The sequence below is a fragment of the Lissotriton helveticus genome, chromosome 8 (genome assembly GCF_964261635.1).
Source record: "Lissotriton helveticus chromosome 8, aLisHel1.1, whole genome shotgun sequence".
Taxonomy (NCBI): Eukaryota; Metazoa; Chordata; class Amphibia; order Caudata; family Salamandridae; genus Lissotriton; species Lissotriton helveticus.
In genome coordinates, this window is record NC_136069.1 from 222,384,105 (window position 1) to 222,406,013 (window position 21,909).

The window sequence follows — 21,909 nt, forward strand, 5'->3', positions numbered from 1 at the left end:
GTAGCAGGGTTCAGGTATGGGGTGAGGAGGTAATCACGGAGGGCGTAGCCACTGTCACCTGAATGAGAGGAGCAGAGGGTGAGTGCCTGTGCTGCGCTGCTACTTCATAGCAATGTGACATTGTCGACAAAGTGTACTTACCAAGTAGGTGTCCTTCCCCAAAGTCTCCCCTGGCCAGTCGTGTGTGTAGGCCGCTGTGCCGGAATATATAGGAGTCATGGGTACTCCCTGGGTACTGGGCCACAATGTCAGTGATGAAAGTCTTGGCATTGCAGACCATCTGTATGTTGAGGGAGTGATAGGACTTCCGATTGCGGAACATATACTCCGTGGCAGCTGGTGGGCAGATGGCGACGTGGGTACAGTCTATGCATCCGAGTACATGGGGAAAATGTGCTACATTGTAGAATTGTAGCTTTGTTAACTGCAATTCCTGTTGGCTGGTGGGAAATTTTATGTATCGGTGTAGCTGGGTCAGCATTGCGTCAACAAAAGTCTTGAGGCAGCGTGACATGGTGGGCTGGGATATCCCCCCAGCAGCCGCTACTATCCCCTGGAAGCTCCCAGAGGCCAGGAGGTGCAGGCTACACAATACCTGCACATGTGTAGGCACCGCACTGGTACGCCTTGTTGGGTGCTGCATCAGGGGGTCAAGGTCGTGGATGAGCTGCATTATCATTTCCCCATTTAGCCTGTATTTAGCATAAATCTGCTCTCTTGTTTGCCCCAGCAAGGTCACCCGCTGGCGGAATATCCTCTCCTGGATCTGGCCTCTCCTCCGTGCTGCTCGCTGTAGCCTTCGGCGCCTCACGACCATGTACATTCCTGGCATTGTGGAACTCCTAATGCAGCAGCTGTATGTCCTTATGTGTGATTGGTCAGCCCTGAACCTGTTTCTGATTGGCCAACTGTTATTTGAAAATTTTTTTTCATGGCTTTTATGGTTACCACCTGCTTTGAGTTGTCCTTAATTTGCGCCGCGCAAAATGCGATTTTTGGGTTTTTCTCTATTTGCGGCAATTCATGAATACCGATTGCGATTGTTTAGCGAAACCGCTATTTATTTCGCTAAATCCGTGGATAGTCGCTTCTTCCGAATCGCTAGTGCTCTCCTACCGGGATTGTGCGATTATTATTGCGTATTCGCTATTTTGTGTTTGCGATTCAATGATGAATGCCGATTAACGACATTGCGCCCGCAATTGCTTTTTCACAGCTATTGCGGGCGCTATTTAGCTTGATGAATCAGGCTGTTTGTGCTTACCTCTTGCAGCTTAGTCTGGCAGGAAGTACTGGCAGAGGTAGGGGTGCTGCACTCGCTCGGGCTGATCGGGCTTTGCTGCTGGGCCACAGTGAGGGAAGGAATTTAAGGTGGTTGACTTCCTACAGCCAACTCAAACCTAACCAATCCTGGAGCTGCTCTCATGCTGTTTTCAGGATGTGAGAGGCACCAGGATTGGTTTCAGCAGAATAACCCAGTGCTCTTTTTGAGCACTGTGGCCTGTGCCTGCAATCTCTGGGCAGTTTAACACTGCTGGGATTGGGTTGGTCTGAAATGCGCATGTCGGGCTGACCGTCTCAAGACAGCTAGCCAATTCAAGATGGGCACTCCGTACTGGCTGCTTCCAAAGTCGTCCTGATGCTGCCATCAGCTTGCCCCAGCCCCACACTCCGACACTCTTGCTAGAACAGCTTGTGCCTGTAATAAAATGGTAATAATGGCCATCATTTATTTACATGTACCTGCTGTGCTCACAGCAGGCAGGGCAATGCTCCTCTGCCCTTTAGGAGGAACAACCACTGATAAAAAGGTCTGTGGGTACTCGTTCATTGAGCTATGAAGATCCTTATAATATCTACAGCTAACAATTTAATTCAGTTGGGTTTTTCTATGAACCACCTAAACTATCAGTGCATGCTTTGCGCTCACCTGAGTGAATCCCAGGATGTTACTCACTTACACTTCTGCAGGACTGTCGTTACCTTTAAAACGTTGATCATTGAGACTATAAAACAACCTTTAAGTGCCTTTTGAATTATCAGGACACCAAAAGGTAAGGCAAACATATTGTTAGCTTTAGTGACTTGAACTCCCATGTTACATGACCCATAAATAGACCAAGAGAGTCAAACCTTTGTAATTGATTTATTTCTCATTCTTGCTTCATTGTGATCCAAGCCTCGTGTTTCTTGATGTCCACTTTAAATAGCACAGAGTCTGGATAGATTACAGTAAAAGCTGGCTGCCAATTCCTTTTAACTCAACAGTTCTAGGTGATTGGTGACTATACTACTCAAAGAGAGTGTTTTCACCCTATGAATGTCTAGGGCAGTAAATTGTGATCCCGTATCAAGTACACCGGTATTGAGGATAAAAAGTAGAATGAGTCATGGCACGTAAGCGCTCAGCCCCAATCTCCAGCATACTGCTGTGCACTGTGTTCTAGTCCACTGAAGCCAGAAGTATAGATTCCTATTTCATTTTCTGGCATATTTTTCTGCTCAAAATAGAGAATATAACACATATCCATTTTTTTTCATCTCAAATTCATTACCAATTTGACTCAGGTAAACATTATTTTCTTCAACACAAAACATTACCCCGACCACATATCATTTTACATGCTTTTTCGCCATACTGCAAATGAGGGAGCAACCCCAATAACAGATCTGAATAGTTGTTTCATCTTTTTTATAAACTTGAACAATTATTGAATGTTTCAATGACTTTGAGTAGCCTCTTAACTAAATTGCTGCTTTAAAAATAAAAATCCAGGTTTTCTAGCACTGAGAGTATTTTCAGCTCGTCATTAATATTCCATCAGAATCTGGAACGTTATGGATCGGTTGAGAGGAAAGTGATCAGCTGATATCACGTAGTGTGAATGAACTTTTCTGCTTGTAAGTGAGGTTGGTGTCACCTCTTAGGGATCTATGCTAGTTCTGTCTTATTTCTCTGAAGCACTGATAAGACAAGCCTGCCACCACAAATATCCCATACATCACAAAACCCCTATCTTGATTTACCCTGTTCATCTGGTTCCATGATTCTTAAAAATAGATATCCTGCAAATTTGTACTCAGGACCCTTATCCCTTTTTTATAACCAGAATTGTAAACCTTATCTTTCTTTTTCAACTTTGAAAGTTGAATCATTACTACTCTGCAAATTGAATCACATCAAACAGGGCCATTATAATGGTCGGTTCAGATGGGCGAACCTAACCTTTTGCAGCTATGATCTGTCTGACATGGTTGAAGAATACAGGAATACTTTTATTCCTATTGTAGATCATTAAATGATCCAAGTGGCTAAGACAGCTGGGACATGTACAAAAGACGCCTTAGTGCTTCCTGTTATTTTCATTATGTTCATTTCTGCGCACCCTGTCATCAGAGTCTGAAAATTGAAGGCCTTCTGCAATATCAAAAGCAGGGACAATGATTGCTCACTATCCTATTGAGAATATTTCCCTGCATTTTAGTTTTAGTTCTTTAGACTTTGGCAGTGTCCCCCCCTCGCTTTTAGGCTTCGCAGATGTGAAGATTCATCTCTTCAGGACCTCTTGCTTTTTTAGCATCTCAAACTTCCATGTTTGGAGTTTATATTCAAAGAGAGCTGGAGCAAATACGCTTCTCAGTGGTAAGGGTTTAAGGGTTTAATGTCCAGGTATTCTCGAACACATCGAAAGAGGTTTGGACTTTGGAGACAGACTGATATACATTATATATATACTATATTGTAAACACATCTGTATTTGCCGCCCAGTTCTATTTGCAGGTCTGGATGTGACTATAACTGAATATTCTGTATTTACGATTATTTTTTAAATATTATCTCATTAATTTATCAGCATCAATTGGTGTCCTTTGGACTTAAACCCCCAGTGTGGTATGTGCCTGCGCTTCTGCTTTTTTCATTTCACTGTCCTCCTGCCTTTGTCATGTCCTGCGCTTCATTTACCATAGTTCATGAAATGCTTATTTTTTTTTTGCAGAGTTTTATATAGCGCGAACTAGACCCGAACCGAATCGGGTATCAGAGCGCTTTACATAGCACCAGTTACGCGCAATGCGATGCTGTGCGCGCTACGAAATTCGTTTTAATAATTAAATTGTGTACTTACCTGCAATTATCCAAATGCCAGTTTTTAGGTCCCTCCACCCCGCCCCTCCCCCTCCCCGCCTCCCTGCCCCAGCGTAACTCCCTCCACGGCCCTCGGCTGGTCACAAGGCAGCTTTAAGCCAAGTTAAGTGGTTTAATGCTGCCTTGAGAATAAGGTAACGCCCCTATCGCCACCACAACGTCAGCAAAAGTGACTTTGTGATGGTGATAGGGGCTTGTAAATATGCCACCCCTCCCCCACCAATATATTGTTTTCCCTATTTATGAATGTCTCGATGTTAGTACACTGTAATTCCAAGCGGGAAGACTTCCCACACTGCAATTTAAATAGCAATGCTTCAGAGCAACTTGTTTGTTGGCGATAGTTGATTTGCTGGCGGTAGTGTCCAGATTTGTGTTTTGGATTCTTAAATGTATCCTCCTTAAAGTTGTGAACAAATACGGCGCGTTATAAGGTATTTTTCTGTATTTTGGTATACAGGAGTGGTTAATAAGTGATGAAATCAGAGGTAGTCAAATACAAACTCAAACTTTATAAGATAGTTTTTCACGGAGGGGAGATTCTGCATTTGTTTGGTGTCCCCTTTGTACGTGAGTAGTGGCTCCTTTTTTGTGTCTTGATGGCTCTCTATTTTAAAACACAGGATGATACTCCAAAGCCACAGTTTTTTTTAATTATATGAGCTACTACAATGCGTATAAATAGATTTTTGGGCTTGCAATGTGCGAAGTCACATAAGTGAGTTATAAAATTAACGTGAAAAATCAGCCACACGTCTCTAGAAAAAGTGTTATAGTTAATTTATGATTAGTAAATGCAACATATATGAAACATATTCCACATCAACTTTAAATCATCCAAAAATCAATATACAAAAATTCTGTACTGCAGTTCCAGCAGGCCACAGATACCTGTTAATAGAAAATGATAGTCATCATTATAGAAATACTTGCAAGGAAAGATTTCTCATAGGCTCGATGCAAAGGACACTGTGGTGTGCAACGTTATGCGGGACCATCCATCTGTGTAGGAAAACCCCGTATGAGTGTTCATATGTAGTGCTGTGTGGTTTGCACAAGCTATGGGACTGGCCGCCCTTCCACGCTACTTTGTCCTGGAGCACAGGGGTCCGTTATAGTAACTGTGAGCATGGGTGAAGAATTTACCTGCACCCACCATCCTTGTGGGTACCCACGTACCATGCTCAAACAGTGGATGTGTTTCCTGATGGACAATCAGACACTCTTGTACCTGTCTTAGTCACTGACAGTGTTACAGCTACACCATCATTATTATCTTAATGCTCTGGCTAACAGCATACATCTTTTGTAAGTGTTTACAAGGTATACTACGTACAGAAGCAGAAAATTCACTCCAGTGGTAGGAATATATACATAATAAAGCAGTCCTTTTAGTCAAGGCAAATGTGGGGCTAAGAAAATTCAGTAGGCGGGCACTGATGTGTCTTTTATATGATACCTAGTGGAGTGGTGTGGCTCACTGGTTAGAGACGGCAGACCCGGAAGCAGAGGACGGCCCGGGACCAGGGTTCAATTCCCAACGCGGCAGGGTCGTGGACCAGGGTCAGCGGACTCGATAATTCTCGCTTTGGTGCCTACTCTAACCAGGGATCACACTCGGCAACTCTGGGCATTAGCTTGCCTCATCTCCACAACGGCCCCCCACATACACCGGGGATGCCTGGCTTCACCTTGGAGCTACCCAGCAGGGATCATCTCACAGGGAAAGCCAGGAGGGGTTCCCCAGTGGTCTACAGCGCTGGGACGCCCCATTGCTGAGGTAGCCATGCGCTTTACAAGACAACCTAACATAACATACCTAGAGGGTGGCAGCATAAGGCATCTAATATATCCAATCATAATTGTCTGCATGTGATAGCTGTGCTTGGTTCATATTTTCATCATGATGTCCTTTATCATTGTCTGCAACAACACTGTCCGCATCCTCTGTGTCAAGTGGGGGGGGCGGTGTAATAAATTTCCAACAGCACATACACAGTGCCCAATGGTGATACCATGCAGCATACCATAATGATGCATTGCCCTACACGTTCTCTGGTGTTTGTAACTATGCTGCATCTTTGATCATTGAATGTTGTCAGCTTCAGCACCTGGCCTTTACTGAGGGCTTCTTTGGCTATCCAGAATCACACATATATTTGAGTTTAATTCTTATCCTTCATAATTTTCCTGAAAACACATGCTTTATATTGACCTTAGAGCCATTTATAACCTGGCTATTAAGTTTTGGAAAATATCTGAAATGCTTCTATTCTTTAGAGTTCTGACATGCCTTGCGGATCCCAAAGTCTTCGCATAACAATGAAGGTAGACTGGGACAGCATCACAGATGATATTTCATATCATCTTCCAGATTCAAAAAAGCTGCCCCCTGTCCTTGGAAGATTAGACACCTAGTCAGTGGTCCCAAATGCAACCAGGAATGCTATGATCCTACTATATCCAACAAATCATATTTTGAATGTTTTTGGGCCATGTGAAATTTGATGTTGTTTGGATCCATCTTAGCTCCACTGTTGATAGTACCTTCAGCAACAGGTGGCTCTGGTATGGGTGGGACAATTCATATAATAAGGGAGCTTCATTTGGAATGATTGATCTGTGCAGATATATATCAGGGGACAAAATCCTTAGCCTCACATACAAATCCTTGACCTGCCTCTCACACATATTTCTGCAGCAATATTGTTCTTCAAGCACTTCCTCAAAATCTTTGCCTTTTTCACACCCTCCTCTAATCAGTTTGGGAGGCACATGAGGCCGTGGGTGGCTTTCCAAGGGGAAGTCAAAGAGGCGTTGATGCACATTGCACTCAGGCATGCTTGAATGAACAACAGTGTGATGCCAATAGAATCCATTCATACCTTCCTCACATAAGTGCCATCCAACTGTAAATAACATACAAGGACAAACAGAAGTCAAGATGTGTACGAATTAAAATGAGAGTCAAGGTAATCATTGCTTCTACTCAACTTCAGTGGGATGCTCCTCATTGTGAATCAGTGCGTGGATTAAAGTTTCACTGACATGGTCTCTTACTTGGTGCCTTGATAATGTCAAGAAGTCCTTGAAGTCAGAAGCCTAGCATAGAGGCACTAGGCTTGGATACATCAGGTGCATACATTCATAGTTCACTTGATAGTATTTGTGCAATGCTTCATGCAGATTACAGATGGTAATCATAAGGGTCAGGTTGTCATGAATTCATTTGACGTTCTTAGATGGTTTGGATAAAGCCAGTTCAGGGAGGAAACAGGAGGGCAGCTGCAAGAGGGGGATTTCTATTTCTGAGTATCTCTATGTGGAAAAACAATTAATCTGGTAATATCAAGGATCCCGATTTAGCCATGATCTGTATTGTTAGTCAGTATCAAATGGCTGTAGTGGGGAGTTGTGTCAGATTTTGACAGCACTACCTCAGTAATGAAGAATTGCAGTTAACCTCCAGATAATGAAGGTATGAAGGTTCAAAATTTGATTCATGGTGCTAGAACTCACATTTCTCCCAGGTGGAGTTTTTCTAGCTGTGGATATCAATTTGCATCTCAGCTTCAGATCTGAGGCTCCTCCAAGTTTGTACATATGGAAATTACACCAAAGGAAGGAGTGGTTGCCATTGCTGTCCGTATGTGTGATACACCTATCCTAGAAGGATATGTCCCTGGTGACTTGAAGTCAGTGTAGAGTCAGTTAACCCATTGGTGTGCGTTCCCTTAAATGTATGAGCAAATCAGTCTAGGGACAGTGTTTTCAAAGACTCCATAGCAGGTATGCTGATGCTCCTAGATGTAACCCCTTTGGCATAGTCTAGTCTAGATAGAGCTGGGAGCAATAACAAGAACACTTTGGGGAAAAACAAGAAATGGAACTATCCTGTGCAGCCGTGAAGAGGAGATTTGACCATCTCACAGAAAAGCTGATCTAGGGAGAGTCCATTATAACTCCCAGGATTTTTGGTTAGTAGTGTTGCTTTGCCCAGTTCTGGTGGTCAGTTCAGAGGGGACTGCAGTGAACCCTAATCCCACAATATGAGTATTTCAGTTTAAATGCATCCACACTCATCTGAAATTTAATTGGCCTCAGGTGGTGTCCTAAGGAGCAGTAGTTTCCATCATCTGATTTTTCTATTCTAAAGGTGATTTAGGCATCATCGTTACGGTTGTAGCATGTGAGGCCCAAGGAGCTGATTTGTACTGGTAGAGGGCTGAAGTATGCGTTGAAAAGCAGGGGGACATTCATAGCTCTCCGTGGTGCACTCAATACTACGTATTTTGGCATGTAGGAGTATTGTGAGATGTGACCTCCCAGTGGGATATAATTCAATCTTGGTTCATGCTTTTTCTTAAATTCCCTACGGACACAGTATTCTGTTAATGGTGGTGTGGTGATCATGTCGAACTCTACTAAGAGGTCAGGATTATGAGAGATGCTTCCTTATTTCTGTCTATAAACTTAACGTTTTGCCAGATGGAGATGAAGGAGACTTCAGTACACTGTAGGCAAGGAATGAGTCCTATTTGAGAGTTTGAGATGAGGTAATTTTGTTCAGAGGATTTGAAAAACTGCAGGTAGGCTAACTTTTCAAACTATTCGTGCTTGTATAAAGAAATCAAGATCCTGTGGATATATAGCCTGAGAAAAGTTTTACTCATATTCAGGATTATCCGAAAATAAAATGGTTGGGCGACAAGGAGGGATATTTGGTAAAACAGGGCATTGAACATTTATAGTTAATGATCTCCATAAGATTTGGGAGGATGCTGCAGTTTAGATTGCCTTAATATTAATAAAGTTTAAAACATTTCCTGTGACCTTCTGTATTATGTGTATGTGTGATGTAGTTGGGAGTGAGAACTTCGAATAGTCTGACTTAAACATCAGATGATTGGTCCTTTCTCTGTAAAACAGTCCAGATTGATGATATTATTTAAGAGGAGTGATTTGTTAAAAGCGATAGAGAAGTTTGATATGCTACTGGGAAGCTTCTTTATGATCCAAATTTGTGCATTCTGTATATTTGTATTCTTTATTGGTCAACATGAAAATGGTTTTGTATACTTCATCTTGTGACACTTATTATCAGATGGCTTTTTTGTGAATTTATTTCTCTGCTGTGCAGTAACCTGTAACTCCGACCCATGGGCTGCAGTCTCAAAAGTACATGGGCAACACCCAGATTTTGGTGGGTTCCTCTGATTTGACCCCCACATCAGCATTCCATTATTGTCTATTTGCAGAACACAAAAGCATGGATGACTGTCAACTGTTTAAGCTTAAATACTAGAAATACTGGAAGCCTTTTGGTTGGCAGTCACATAATTCAACCTCTCTGAGGTTTGAATGGCCCATTGACCTAGATACCCTTCTTCAGCAGTGCAACCCGGAATGATTCCAGACATTTTATTTAACTCCAAATTTTGTTTTGATCTTTAAGCTCTTTTGATTGCAGGTTTGCCTATTTCCGTCTTTAAAAATTCTATAAAGTCTTTTAGATTGGCACTTTTCCTGAGCAATGTAACATTGACCCAAGTGATTGATGCAGTAGTACTTTTAATATTGTGCTATTGTCAGTGGTGTATTTGAACCTTCCCCAGAAGTATATTGACGATCTTGTAACTGTGCAAAATCACGCCATCAGGATCTTATTTGGTTTGAAGAAATATGATCATATTTCTATTTGTAGTGTGGGAAGCCATTCATGGTGCATCTCCAATTTTACTTGTCCAATCAGTTTTATTTTTAACACCAGGGTCTTATGTTCCTTACGTGACCCCAAGCTTATGCTGCCAAAATGAGGACAAGAGAAGTATAGAGGTAAACTACTGAGCGTAGTTGAGGTGAAACTTTAGAGCCAGTCCCACAATATCTGCAACACTCCACTGGGCTAAATTAAATAAAACACCTGCTGGAGCTATATCTAGGTTGGTAGAGCCACACTTCATTTTCTACTAGTAGTTTTTGGGTTCAGTACTCTGAACTGAGTTCAGATTATAGTAGGTGTTAGGGTTATACTGAATTTTATCTGTGTGTATTATGAAGTATTTATTTTGTTGCATTTATTGTATTGATTTGTATGATTTGTTTTTGGCACCTTAAAATGTGATGGCCTCTGGAAATGATGCACAATACCAAATTTAGTAAAAACAAAGACAATACAAGTTGGATCATTCGTTTTAAAAATATGTTCTTGGAACCATATTTTCCCTGTCCTCCTGGCTTACACTTCTGCTCATTAATAGAACAGTGTCAACATTCTGATCCAGGTTAACATGCAAGCCATAGAGAATTTACTGCCAGAGAGGATTATTGTTTTATTAACTCCAAAAGATCGTCCTATCCTGAGTTTTGCATGGCATTTTAGACCTTGACACTTCACCGTTAAGGTGTAGAACACTGGTATTGCCTTTTCTTGGAGACATGTCATGATCCAGTGTTTGTTATAGTCTTTGTTTTATCTTAATGTGGCTTTCCTAATGAAAAATCTGTACTTTGTTCCTGATGTTAAGCTCCCGAATTCCGATTAGTGTTGTTATATATTAAATATATTTTGTAAGCCTTCTTCCATTGGGTATCTGAGATTCGCATCTTCTTTGTGAAGCAGGCAGTTTTGATGTTAATCGTTCTTCTGCGTATTATGTAAAGTGTGCCGTGTAGACTTATGCTCACTTCATAGGACTAAGGTTGGATGGGGCAAATACTTAAGGAGTTGTGAGATTGTACAATTGAAAAATCATGCTTGGAGTCTGAGTATTCCACATTCTTGGAGCCTGAACTCCATTGGTCTTCACTACTACTGAGTTGACTACCAAGTAATTAAAGTTCATGTTGAATCAAACATTACTACGGCATTATCATTTATTCTTGTTTGAATGGATAGCAATATTGTTCTGATTTCTTTAACCACATTGCATACCTTTCCTCCATACCACTTTCAAACAGTTTTAGGAGAGGTTCTTTGGGCTAACTTGAGATAAGCCTTTTGGTCGTTGATAATATATACACATATTTCCCTATCAGTATTCTGTGAACATATTTGTTTAGTATAATTTGCTGCTTAGCCACATACCAGGTAGGGGTCTCAGGTAGATACAGATTTTGCACATATGCGTAAAAAACCTTATTTTGGGATCTTACCTTCAGTTGAATATTGGATGAATATATTGAGCATGTCAGACTGTAGTGGCTCTTTTAATTACATTAGCAAAACTGGCAAGTCTAGGAGATTTTAAAGATGTAAAGTGTAGTATGTTGACAGTGTCTTCCTGGTCTTATGTGACTTGTTCTTTTTCGCAAGACCGTAGAATTTTTAGACATTTTAAATACACTCCTCTTTCTGATGCCTAGGATTTTTAACTAGCCTTTATGTGTGCTTTCTTAATTTATTCAAGAAAGGGCTTACCTATTCTCATTTATTAAATAAAAGGCCTCTCTATTTTCTTGAAGTTGCCGTGTGTCCTCAAAATTCCTTTCAATTCTTGTGAGTGTTTAATTGGCTTGATAGTTGGCTCTTAGAGCCTCATACCTGCTTCTGTGCTGTCGCGCATGTTCTTTGTGGACAGTTTTGCAATTTAAAGTAAACACAAAAGTTTTGTTTTCTGTACTTCTCTCTATGTAGTGTGTTGTAGTTAATACCTACATTACAATTCTTCTTTAGGATCTTTGTGAGTCTTTTTACATTTCCGCTGGTATTAATCTTTGATATGCATTTGACACTCTGATTAAAAGATTGCTTCTTTAAAAGAAAGTTGTACACACTCTAAAGGAACTAATCTTCCATTATAGAAAATTATAAAGACTATCATTAAAACAATGCGACTAAAACTCAGTAGAAATTGTATCGACTACAAAACTATGGGCCTTATTACGAGTTTGGCTGGCTTCAAGAGGGTTGCCACACTAGCACCCCATCTGAAGAGCACCAAACCCATAATCAGACCACCTGCCAGATTACAAGTGTATTTGTGGTCTGGTGGGCGGTGCTTTGGAGGTCCTATGGCAGTGCCTTTCTAAGGCTCATAGGTGAGCCTTGGAAAGGCAGCTACGTGGAACCCCCACAGCATTTTTGTCAGCACAGGAAGAAATGTACCATTTCGAGCATTGCTTTCTGTGCTGGAACTGGGGGTGCAGACATACAGGGGGGCACAACATGTGCCCCCATGCACAAAGGTGACAGGGGGCTCTGTAAGTGCCCCCTGAATTCCCTCACCACCACCCTTTACATGGCAGACTCACCGCCCTTGTAAAGGGTCACCCTAAGGCAACTCATATGCTTGGCGGTGCTGAAGGGCCACCACCAGCATATTGCTGCCTCAGACCGCTGAGCCACCTTGGCAGGATCATGAATCCACAGCGGTAGCAGTGGTCCAGTGGTGGTCGGACTGCCACAGCTGTAATACTGCAGGTGTCCCGCAGTGCAGCGGATGTCAGACCACCACCACGACAGTATGTTAATTTGCAACTGTTCCATAACAGGATGAAAGTCCTGTGAGAGAGAATCATCTTGAAAGATGCTACTTCAAGCACTGGTGTAAAATTCTAAAAGCATTAGTTGGTGCATGTTGCTTAGAACCTAGGATTCATGTATTTAGAACTTTGTGGCAAGGCATTTGTTGATTGTACACAGTGTCAAGATATAGCAACAGTGCTTTGTTAAATGTCTCTCAATGAACATAAAGCCTACATCAATAAAGATACAGTTACATTGGCTTTACTATGTTTTTCATTAACAGTATTATGTTATTTGTTTACTTCAGGAATTCAAGGCAAAATCAAAGGAAAGGGAGAAACAAAAATCATTATATGAAAAACAGATTGCGTCTTTGGATGACCAACGGAAATCATTGGCAGAGAAATGTGAGCTCTTCCAGGTACATAGAAACAATAGACCTTTTCGGGTGATGAGGCTGTCTTCAGATGCTTGAAGTGCAAGTAAATATGTTTCAATGTGAAGTTTACCTTTTACCAATCAGGTGTGTTGGAGAAATGATACTAAAAAATTCCTCATCCTATATCAGTGGCAATAAAGTAAAAAATATTTCACTGGGTTTAAGATGGTATCACAATTTCAGTCAATACGTATACAAATGTGATCAGTTTTGATTTAACCCAAAAATATTTTATTATTAGTTTGTCACATGTCCCACCATGTACAGGAGGTTTAGTTTACACCTACCAGAAATTGCTCATATTCACAACGTTCGTGACCATTCTTCCCTTGCTTATATTTAGTGGCATAGCTATTTATTTTGATTACAATATCATACTTTCACTTGTTTTACTTAAATGGAATTTTGTAGGAATTATAATAATGCAGCCTCCAATATTTACTTTCAATATTGTGACCCTCTTGTATCATTCCTTGACATCAGAATTGTAACACAGATACAATCTAATATATGTCAGTATGGGTTTAAAGTTTTTCAAACTACTCCTAAAATGTTTTTGTTGGCGCCAAAGTTAGACCTGTGCAACTCTACAGAATTGTTTTTGCTTTATATGTGAAATAAAGTTGTCATTACAAGAATGTGACAATTGTTGGTGTCTAAATGGAATTTTGTCACCCTCATTTGCTTTTCACAATCCTCATGTGGTGCTCCCAATGCACTGCCTTAAGTGACATTCTAAGAAACAAAGGGGCATATTTACAAGGGGGTTTTGCCACCAGAACATTACTTTAAGCGACGTTCTGGTGGCGATATGCCCTTCTCCATATTTACAACTATATAAGGCCCTTTTACACACATGACGTAGCGTGAAAGGGGCATGTGGGGGGAAACGTCGTTTACAACGCGGTGTTTACACCGTACGACCTTTTCCACGCAGCTATTACAACGCAAGTCGTTACTACGACTTGCGCTGGATGGCGCTGTGGGATAAGGAATGTTGTAAATGTATATTCCAACACCTTCCCTACTGTTACGGGGACTGGTGTTGGAATATAAAATTATAAAATTCCTAAATCCACGCCCTCCAACGCAAGTCGTTGTAACGACTTGCGTTGTAAAATCTGCGATGTCAAGTACCGCCATCTAAAAGATCGCATTGTACTGACATACATCCGCATGTGGGTGTTGTAGTGGGCATTCCACTGCAACACCCATTGCTTTTGACCCTGCCTCAGATTTAAAAGGAGGTGTAAATCTGAGGCAGCACCTAAAAGTAATGCCATGCAAACGATTCTGCAGCACAAATTGAAAGAGCAAAATGCCATTCATGATTGTTTATGTGCAGGAAGGTGTCTCAACCTGCACATGAAAAAATCATTAAATTATAAAGATTTGCTACTTATGTGCGTGCTGCATTTTACAGCACACATAGAAGGAACAAATCACCATTAGTGATTGTTTATGTACAGGAAGGGACGCCTTCCTGCACATAAACAATTATTCCCTGCAACGTAGGCTACCCATGCACTATGGTGCAAGGGTGCCTGCGCTGGCGCTAGGCAGCTAAATTTAGCGCCAGCGCTAGGGAACCCACAGGGGTGCACTGTATTCTTGTGAATACGGCGCATCCCTGCGTTTTGAAAATGTCAGAGCACGGCACGCCAAATTTGTTGCAGCTCTGCACGCTGACATTTTCTGGTACCAATGCCCCAAAGTCCCCACCAAAGAGTTAAGGTGCTTTTAAGTGTGTTCCTCTGCTAATTTTAAGCAACAACTAATATTGAGACCCTAAATTAAGGAAAATACTTAAAATCTTGAATGGTCAATTCACAGTTTTTCAAAATGTCATAATACTAGAAAAGCAAAAGCGTGACCACAGCTGTTTTTGAGGTGTGTAGAAGCTGAACATTATCAGTGGAAGAGAATCTTAGTTAGTTCTAGAGGAAGGATATTTCAGATGCTAGGGACCTGACTGAATATGCTTAAAGTTCCGAGAGAATCACAAGAGGAGCAGTTAGTACTGAGATACTCAGGGGTCAGAAAACAGTGGCTTTCTTATTGGAGTCTAATTGTACAAATGAGGCTTTCTTTCCAGCAGTGGGAATGTGGGGAGTTAAAGACAAGGTGCCATTGACATCAACAGTTTAAGAGACTATAATCCTCGTCATTGACATGTGATGAAACGACTAGGGCATTAGGTTAACCATCTACCTTCCAGTGCTGCCAGAAGTAAGGTAATACCTATGCCCCAACAGTCATCTCAATATGCTGTCTTACCTCATACAGGGCTCTGAAAGTAAAATTCTACTTTTATTCTGATTTAGACTTACAGCACATTTGCTGTCACAAAAGTTCATCATTCTTTGTAATTCTGTATCAGAAACTAAACTGTCATACCAGTTGCATTTCTATAATCTGGAAGATCATGGGGCGAATTCACAAATCTTTCACTAGGCCTAAATCTTGCATGTCCCAGAAAAGTAGTAATTTATATATGCATAGTTTACATCTGATTCTCAAAGCATGAGCTACATGTAATTGCATGGAGTTTATGTATGTGCGTTGCGTGCCCTGATTCTTATCCCATCCACCTAGTTTTGCATAGACGATTATTATGCAAATATCTTATTTTAGAAGTATTGTGAGAATTGCCCATTATGTAATCCATGAAGATTGATGATGATATTTAAACATATTTTCTCGACTTTCTCACACTTTGAATCCCACAGAAACAGTCACAAACCTACCAGGCTCAGCTGAATAACCGCAAACATTTCCTGGACGAGGCCATACTCTCCAGTCAGTCGGATAACAGACGCCTAAGGTGTCGGCTGGATAATTCCCAGGAAACCATCAAGAGTGATGAGATGATTATTGAACATCTGAAATCTGCTATAAGTGATGTAACATCAAGCAGAAATATGCTACAAAATGAAAATCAGCAACTCCTGCAAGAACTGAAAAGAGGCCAAGAACAGTGTCAGGTAAGGAAACCTGGAGTCAGCAATTAATAGTTTCTGACACAATACAGACATCTTGGCCTTCATTACAATGTTGGCATGGTAGGTTTAAAGTAGGTTTAAATGGGTGGGGTTATCTGAGGTGGTTCCCAGTCAGGAAGGCACCATAATCCCTTAAGAATGGTGTTTCCGCCGTCGGAATTATGATGTCGGTTTCCGACAGCCAGAGTGGTGGAGAAAGAGGGGTGGCCTCTGAAGTCCTCTCAGCAATCAGGCTCTTTGGGACTTACTGGAGGTAACAGGAGGGCTTGTTGGCCCCCAATGACCCTCTGGAGCCAAGGGGACTTCATCCCCAACCAGCAGTGCCCCAGGAGGAACGTTTGAAGAGTGGTGGAAAAAGGGGGAGTAGCCTCTAAAGACCTCTCAGCAATCCCACTGTGTGGGACTTACTGGAGGTAACATGAGGGCTTGTTGGCCTCCAAGGACCCTCTGGACCCAAAGAGACTTCACTAAAGATGGGGTCCACTGTGGGAGCCTGAAGGCCCCCACAGTTCCTGCCAGCTACACACCTCCTGTGGAAGCCGGCAATGCTTTTACTCATAAGGAGCTGCTAATATGCCGCTCTTAGTATGTAAAAGCAATTGTGCTCTGATTTGAGCAAGCTCAAAATGCTTCCTCAAAATGGAGCAAAGTTTTCTATGGCTTGGCGGGAGCGTTTTCGCTCCCGCCAAGCCATAGCCAACTGCTACGTCCTGGGGTTGGACTGCCTGGAACATAGCAGGTGCCAGCCCTGGGGGGTGTTGGTCCCCAGAGCCATGTATGGCTCCAGGAGAGGGGGCCGTGTGGGGCCCCCTCCTTCCTTGGTTAAGGGCCTGCTCCAGGGAAGTGACGGTCATTGGGGCTGAGGAATGCCCTGGAGGGGGGGCACGCTGCCCCCTCCCATTTTTAAAAAAACACTATGGCTCCTGTTAGGTAATGGTAACCAGAACCCGGGGGGTGGGGGGGGCAGTCAGTGAAGCCCCCCATATCAAAAATGTAAAGTCCCGGGGAGGTGATGGTCCCCGGGACAGGAGGGTCCGTTTGAATTAATTAATCATTTTTTTAATAATATTAATTATTTAATTCATAATTAATTATTTAAATTGTGTGATTAATTTTGATTTTTAAGTTATCATTTAGGTGGGTGTTGTGGTCTTTGTAGGGGTAAAGCATGGGAAGTTAATACATTTGAATTCATTAATAATTTTTTTAATAGCTTTAATTATTTAATTGATAATTAATTATGTAAACAGTGTAATCATTTTAAGTTGTAATTTAGGTGTGGGTTATAGGGGTGAAGGGTGGGAAGTGAATAGATTTTAATCAATTAATATTTTTTAAATTATATTAATTATTTATTTATAATGAAGTAAATTATGTAATTAAGATATTTTTTTAAGTTACATTTCAGGTGCGGTTTGAGTTTGTAGGGATTAAGGGTGGGACGGTCATTAAGAAATAATTGAGTGATTAATAATTATTAATGTATTATTAATTATGTGATTGATGATTATATAAATTGTGAAATTATCATATTTGCGAAGTAATATTTTAGGTGTGTGTTGTTTAGTTTGTAGAAGAATAGGGCAGGAAAATATTTAAATTACAAATTATTTACTAATTTTTTATTTTTTTTTATTTATTACTTACTATGTTAATTATGTTATACTTCTTTTTATTTAAGTTAAATTTTAAATGTTAGCTGTTATTTTTGTGGGAATACAGGGCCTGATTACGATGCCGGTCAGACTCTCATCCATCTGGCCCCGTGGCAGAAGAAAGACTGCCCAACTAGAAGTCGGCGGTCTCACTGCCCTGATTACGATGCGATCGCCTTCGCGGCGGTAGCAATGTATATATTTTCTATTGCCGCATCACACGCCCCAACAGAAAATTAACACTTTAAAAACATCGCTGCACCGTGTGGCAGGACCACAAAGTCACTTTCCGCCTGCCTTTTCATGGCATTTGAACCGCCATGAAAGGGCAGGCAGAAAGGGACCTTGTAATCCCGAAGCTGGTCCCTGAGCAAGCACTGCCCTTATTGTAGGGTTTACTGACTCTCCGACGAGAAGAACGGTGGATGATCCCTCCACCCAATGCCTCTGCCCGTCGCATCGTAATGCCGGACTCACCGACATCGTAATCAGGCCCATAGTGCAGCAGTGTTTTACTTAAATTATTATTTCTTTTAAAAAACTGTAATATATGTAACTTGTTTAATTTTTGGAAAAATGTAGACATCATTTTTATGTTTAAGATTTTATATTTTTGGGTATTTAATTGAGCAGTTAAAATATGTTATTTGTTGAAGTGAACTACTCTCTCTCTATTGTTGCCAGACTGTAGTGGGAATAGTTAATGTTACACCTCCGGTGTCCAAAGCTTTCCCTACTGTTGTACAGACTGGAGTGGGAATATTACATTTTACCCTTCCTGTGTGCAACACTTTCCCTACTGTTGCACAAATTGGAGTGGGAATAGTAAATTTTAACCCGCCTGAGTCCAAATCTTTCCCTACTGTTGCACAGACTTCAGTAGAAATAATAAGTTTACCATTCCTGATTCCAACACTTTCTATACTCTACATAATCGAGTGGGAAATATACATTTTACTCCTCCTCAGCCCAACGCTTTCCCCACTGTTGCACAAACTGGAGTTGGAATAGTAAACTGTACCCTTCCTGAGACCAACGCGTTCCCTTCTGATCCACATACTGGAGTGGGAATAATACATTTTACTCCGCCACAGTCCACCACTTTTCCTACTGTTGCACAAACTGGAGTGGGAATAGTACATTTCATCACTCCCGAGTCCAAGGCTTTCCCTACTGTTGTATGGATTGGAGTGGGAATAGTTTATTTATTATTCCTTGAGTTTAATGGTTTTGGTAAAAGTGTTTCAATATATAATATAATGATGTGCTTGTGTAAATATTTGTATATTTTTTACATATATAAATGTATGTAGTTTTTAAGATAGTTTTAGTAACATTTTTTTTTATTGTTTACTTTTTTGATGGATAGTTTTAGTAACATTTATTTTTGTTTATTGTTTACTTTTTTGATGGAAAATTAAATTAGTAATATTTTAAATGCCTTTAAAGTTAATTTGTAACATTTTGTATTTTTGTATGTGTATTTAATAGCACACATATATACATATATATATATATATATATATATTCACTGAAAAAACCATAGGTTATAGACCATATATAATTAGGAATTAGCATTTAAAAAACCTTATTTTACTCACACAAAACCATTGAAATTCCATATATAGTTAGTTGCACTATCGCGCACCCGCAATCCACTGCTGATGATGTCACATATTACATCATTCATGACATGGTCAGTGACATCACTGATGACATCACTGATGACATCTCAATCATGACAATGATTCTCTATTCACAAATAAGCAGAGAGTCGCAATACTCTGTTTAGTCTTTGCGGATAGTGAAGGATAGGTAGTGCAGACTTTAGTCCCCTTTGTAACCCGTCATGCCTATCTCTGCCCCGTTTGTTGGTAGTTGGTTCAACCCGGACCGTTTATTAGAGGTAGATCATCCGACTCCACCGGAGGACATCCCTAATAAAAAGGACATATATATAGAATGCGGACTAGCCGCTGTATCGTGCTAGCAAACTATAACATAAAAATCGTTAGAAAAAACAAAAGGAATCGAGCAAAATCAGTAGGCCACTGATGGGATCACTTTTTGACCTCGCTAAAATAGAAACATTAGGAACAACCCCTCATGAGAAATATGAAACTAGTGAGAGGAACCGAGCTCGACGCCATGATGTCTGCAAGACAGCTCGGCTCCGCCGCCCACCCCGCCCAAAATAACGACAAACCCTATGCAAATATTATAAATATATACAACACACCAGCAAAGTAACAGGGTAAAACGTTTTATTAAATAACTATTTACATGGCAGGCTGCTGCAACATCGATCCAAATGCATGACGCTGTTCCTGTCCCTCCTTGTGCAGCAGGTCCGCGGCTACGCCCATCCGGAAGACGAGGCCCCCGGCACGTATAGGGCGGGGCCTTGCTGGCAGCCATCAGCTGAAGAGGTCGTTGGGTGGATGGCCCGGAAGCACCACGGCCACGATGTTGTTGTACTGGCCTTCCCATTCGTCCACCCTGAGGTGGCATCCAGCGAGCCACGGGTGGGGGGGGTGAATGCCTTGCTGATGACCCCCCTCTTATTGCCTGGTCCGACCATCACATATACCTGCGCCAGGAGACGGCGTGGGGTGCACTGGGAGGGAGAGGCGGCGCGAACGAGCCTCCCCCACCTCCCCCGTGGAGGTTCCTCAGCTGCACCCCAGCGCTTCACTCGGCCAGCTGAGTTGCGCCCGCTCTTGCGGCACAGTGCCTCGCTCGGCCAGCTGAGTCTCACCCGCTCTTGCGGCACAGTGCCTCACTCGGCCGGTTGAGTTTCGCCTGCTCTTGCGGCTACAGCGTCTCACCCGCCATCCGGCTGAATTGCACCCACTCTTGCGGTACAGCGACAGGCGGCTGCCACGGACCTCACAAAATGGCGGTCGGCTCCACAGACTTGGGCCTGGCCTGCAAGGATGGCTCTGGGCAACCCTGGAACTCGGACGCTTGACTGCTAGGGCATGGGCCCCATTCCCGAAAGCGTCCCCTCAGCCTTGAAGATTCAACAAGAGTCACCGGGGCCCCCGACTCCCGCAGGCTTCCGGTGGGGAGCGACTGCCATGATTGCTCGCGGAATGGCCACGACGTAGCCACGAGATGGTGGTGCTCTCATGCTTACGCCAGCTTCAGTCTGAAACATCCAGAAACACTGTAGACTACCAATTCAATCAGTTCCGGTGGAGCCCCAACGTGACCCGGTAGGGAAGAACTTGCCCTCCCCTCTTTGACTGATGGTTCTTGTTGCCTGTCCCTTCTGTTGTCATTTAACGGAACTTTTTGGACTGCTGAAAGGGGTTCTGGTCCGACCGCTGGTTGGTGGAGACATTTTGACTATATTCTGGACCTGCCCGGCCTCGCCCAAAATGGCGCCGGTATAAATGAGACTCGCAACTCCTTGATGTGTACTGGTTGCTCAGCCTTGATATCACGAGATATGTATGCAGTTTTGGAGCACCGGGCGGGGACGGGTACTGATTGAACATTTGGACATCCCTATTGATATTAAGTTCTGATGTATTATTGATTACTGTACTATTGAAAGTTCGAATTAACGTTACTCATGGTACTTGCCCGCAAATGTATATCTAGATAATTTCATTGTAACTGGTCCTGTCGTACTTTCATTATAAAATTAATGTCCACCGATTCCGCAACTGTTAGACACCTTAATTCCTGCAACCTAATGGCCCGCCCGTTACGTTTTTCTACAGTGTAAATGTCCCCTCATCATATACGATTCCAGTTTGCTCCGTGGCCGGCCCACGAAGTTGTAGGCCCGTATTTGTATACTGACATTTTTGCAATAAAGAGTTTTCGAAGGAAGTATGGAATCAGCGTCATAACAATCGTCTAGGTTGGTAGGGTTTTTGAATAATGGCTGTTATTCCCGAACAATAGAAGACAGATAATGCAGACCCTTTGCCTGAATTTTGGATTGATTGAAATTTGTATCCCTCACACCTGCCCTTTTTCCAGAATTGTTAGAAAATGGTCGACCGTAGCTTAAGGTATCTGCCGAATGTAAGGTGTGGTATTTTGTCCCATAAAATACGACTAATTGAGAAACAAATACACGAAGACGGAACTCGAATTTAGAGACAAACAAAATGAAACATTTTTTGGCATCATAAGAAGGGGAGGATATGTTACACAGAAAAATAATGCGAAAGGGATAGCCA

The 21,909-nt window shown here is 41.9% G+C and overlaps 1 protein-coding gene across 1 annotated transcript in view; it reads left to right on the plus strand.

Moving 5' to 3' along the window:
• The window catches only part of DEUP1 (deuterosome assembly protein 1), a 444,549-nt gene that overhangs the window by 132,630 nt on the left and 290,010 nt on the right, over window positions 1–21,909 (plus strand). The window contains 2 exon segments of the mRNA XM_078658866.1: window positions 12,922–13,035; window positions 15,783–16,037. Coding sequence (XP_078514992.1) covers window positions 12,922–13,035; window positions 15,783–16,037 — 369 coding nt within the window.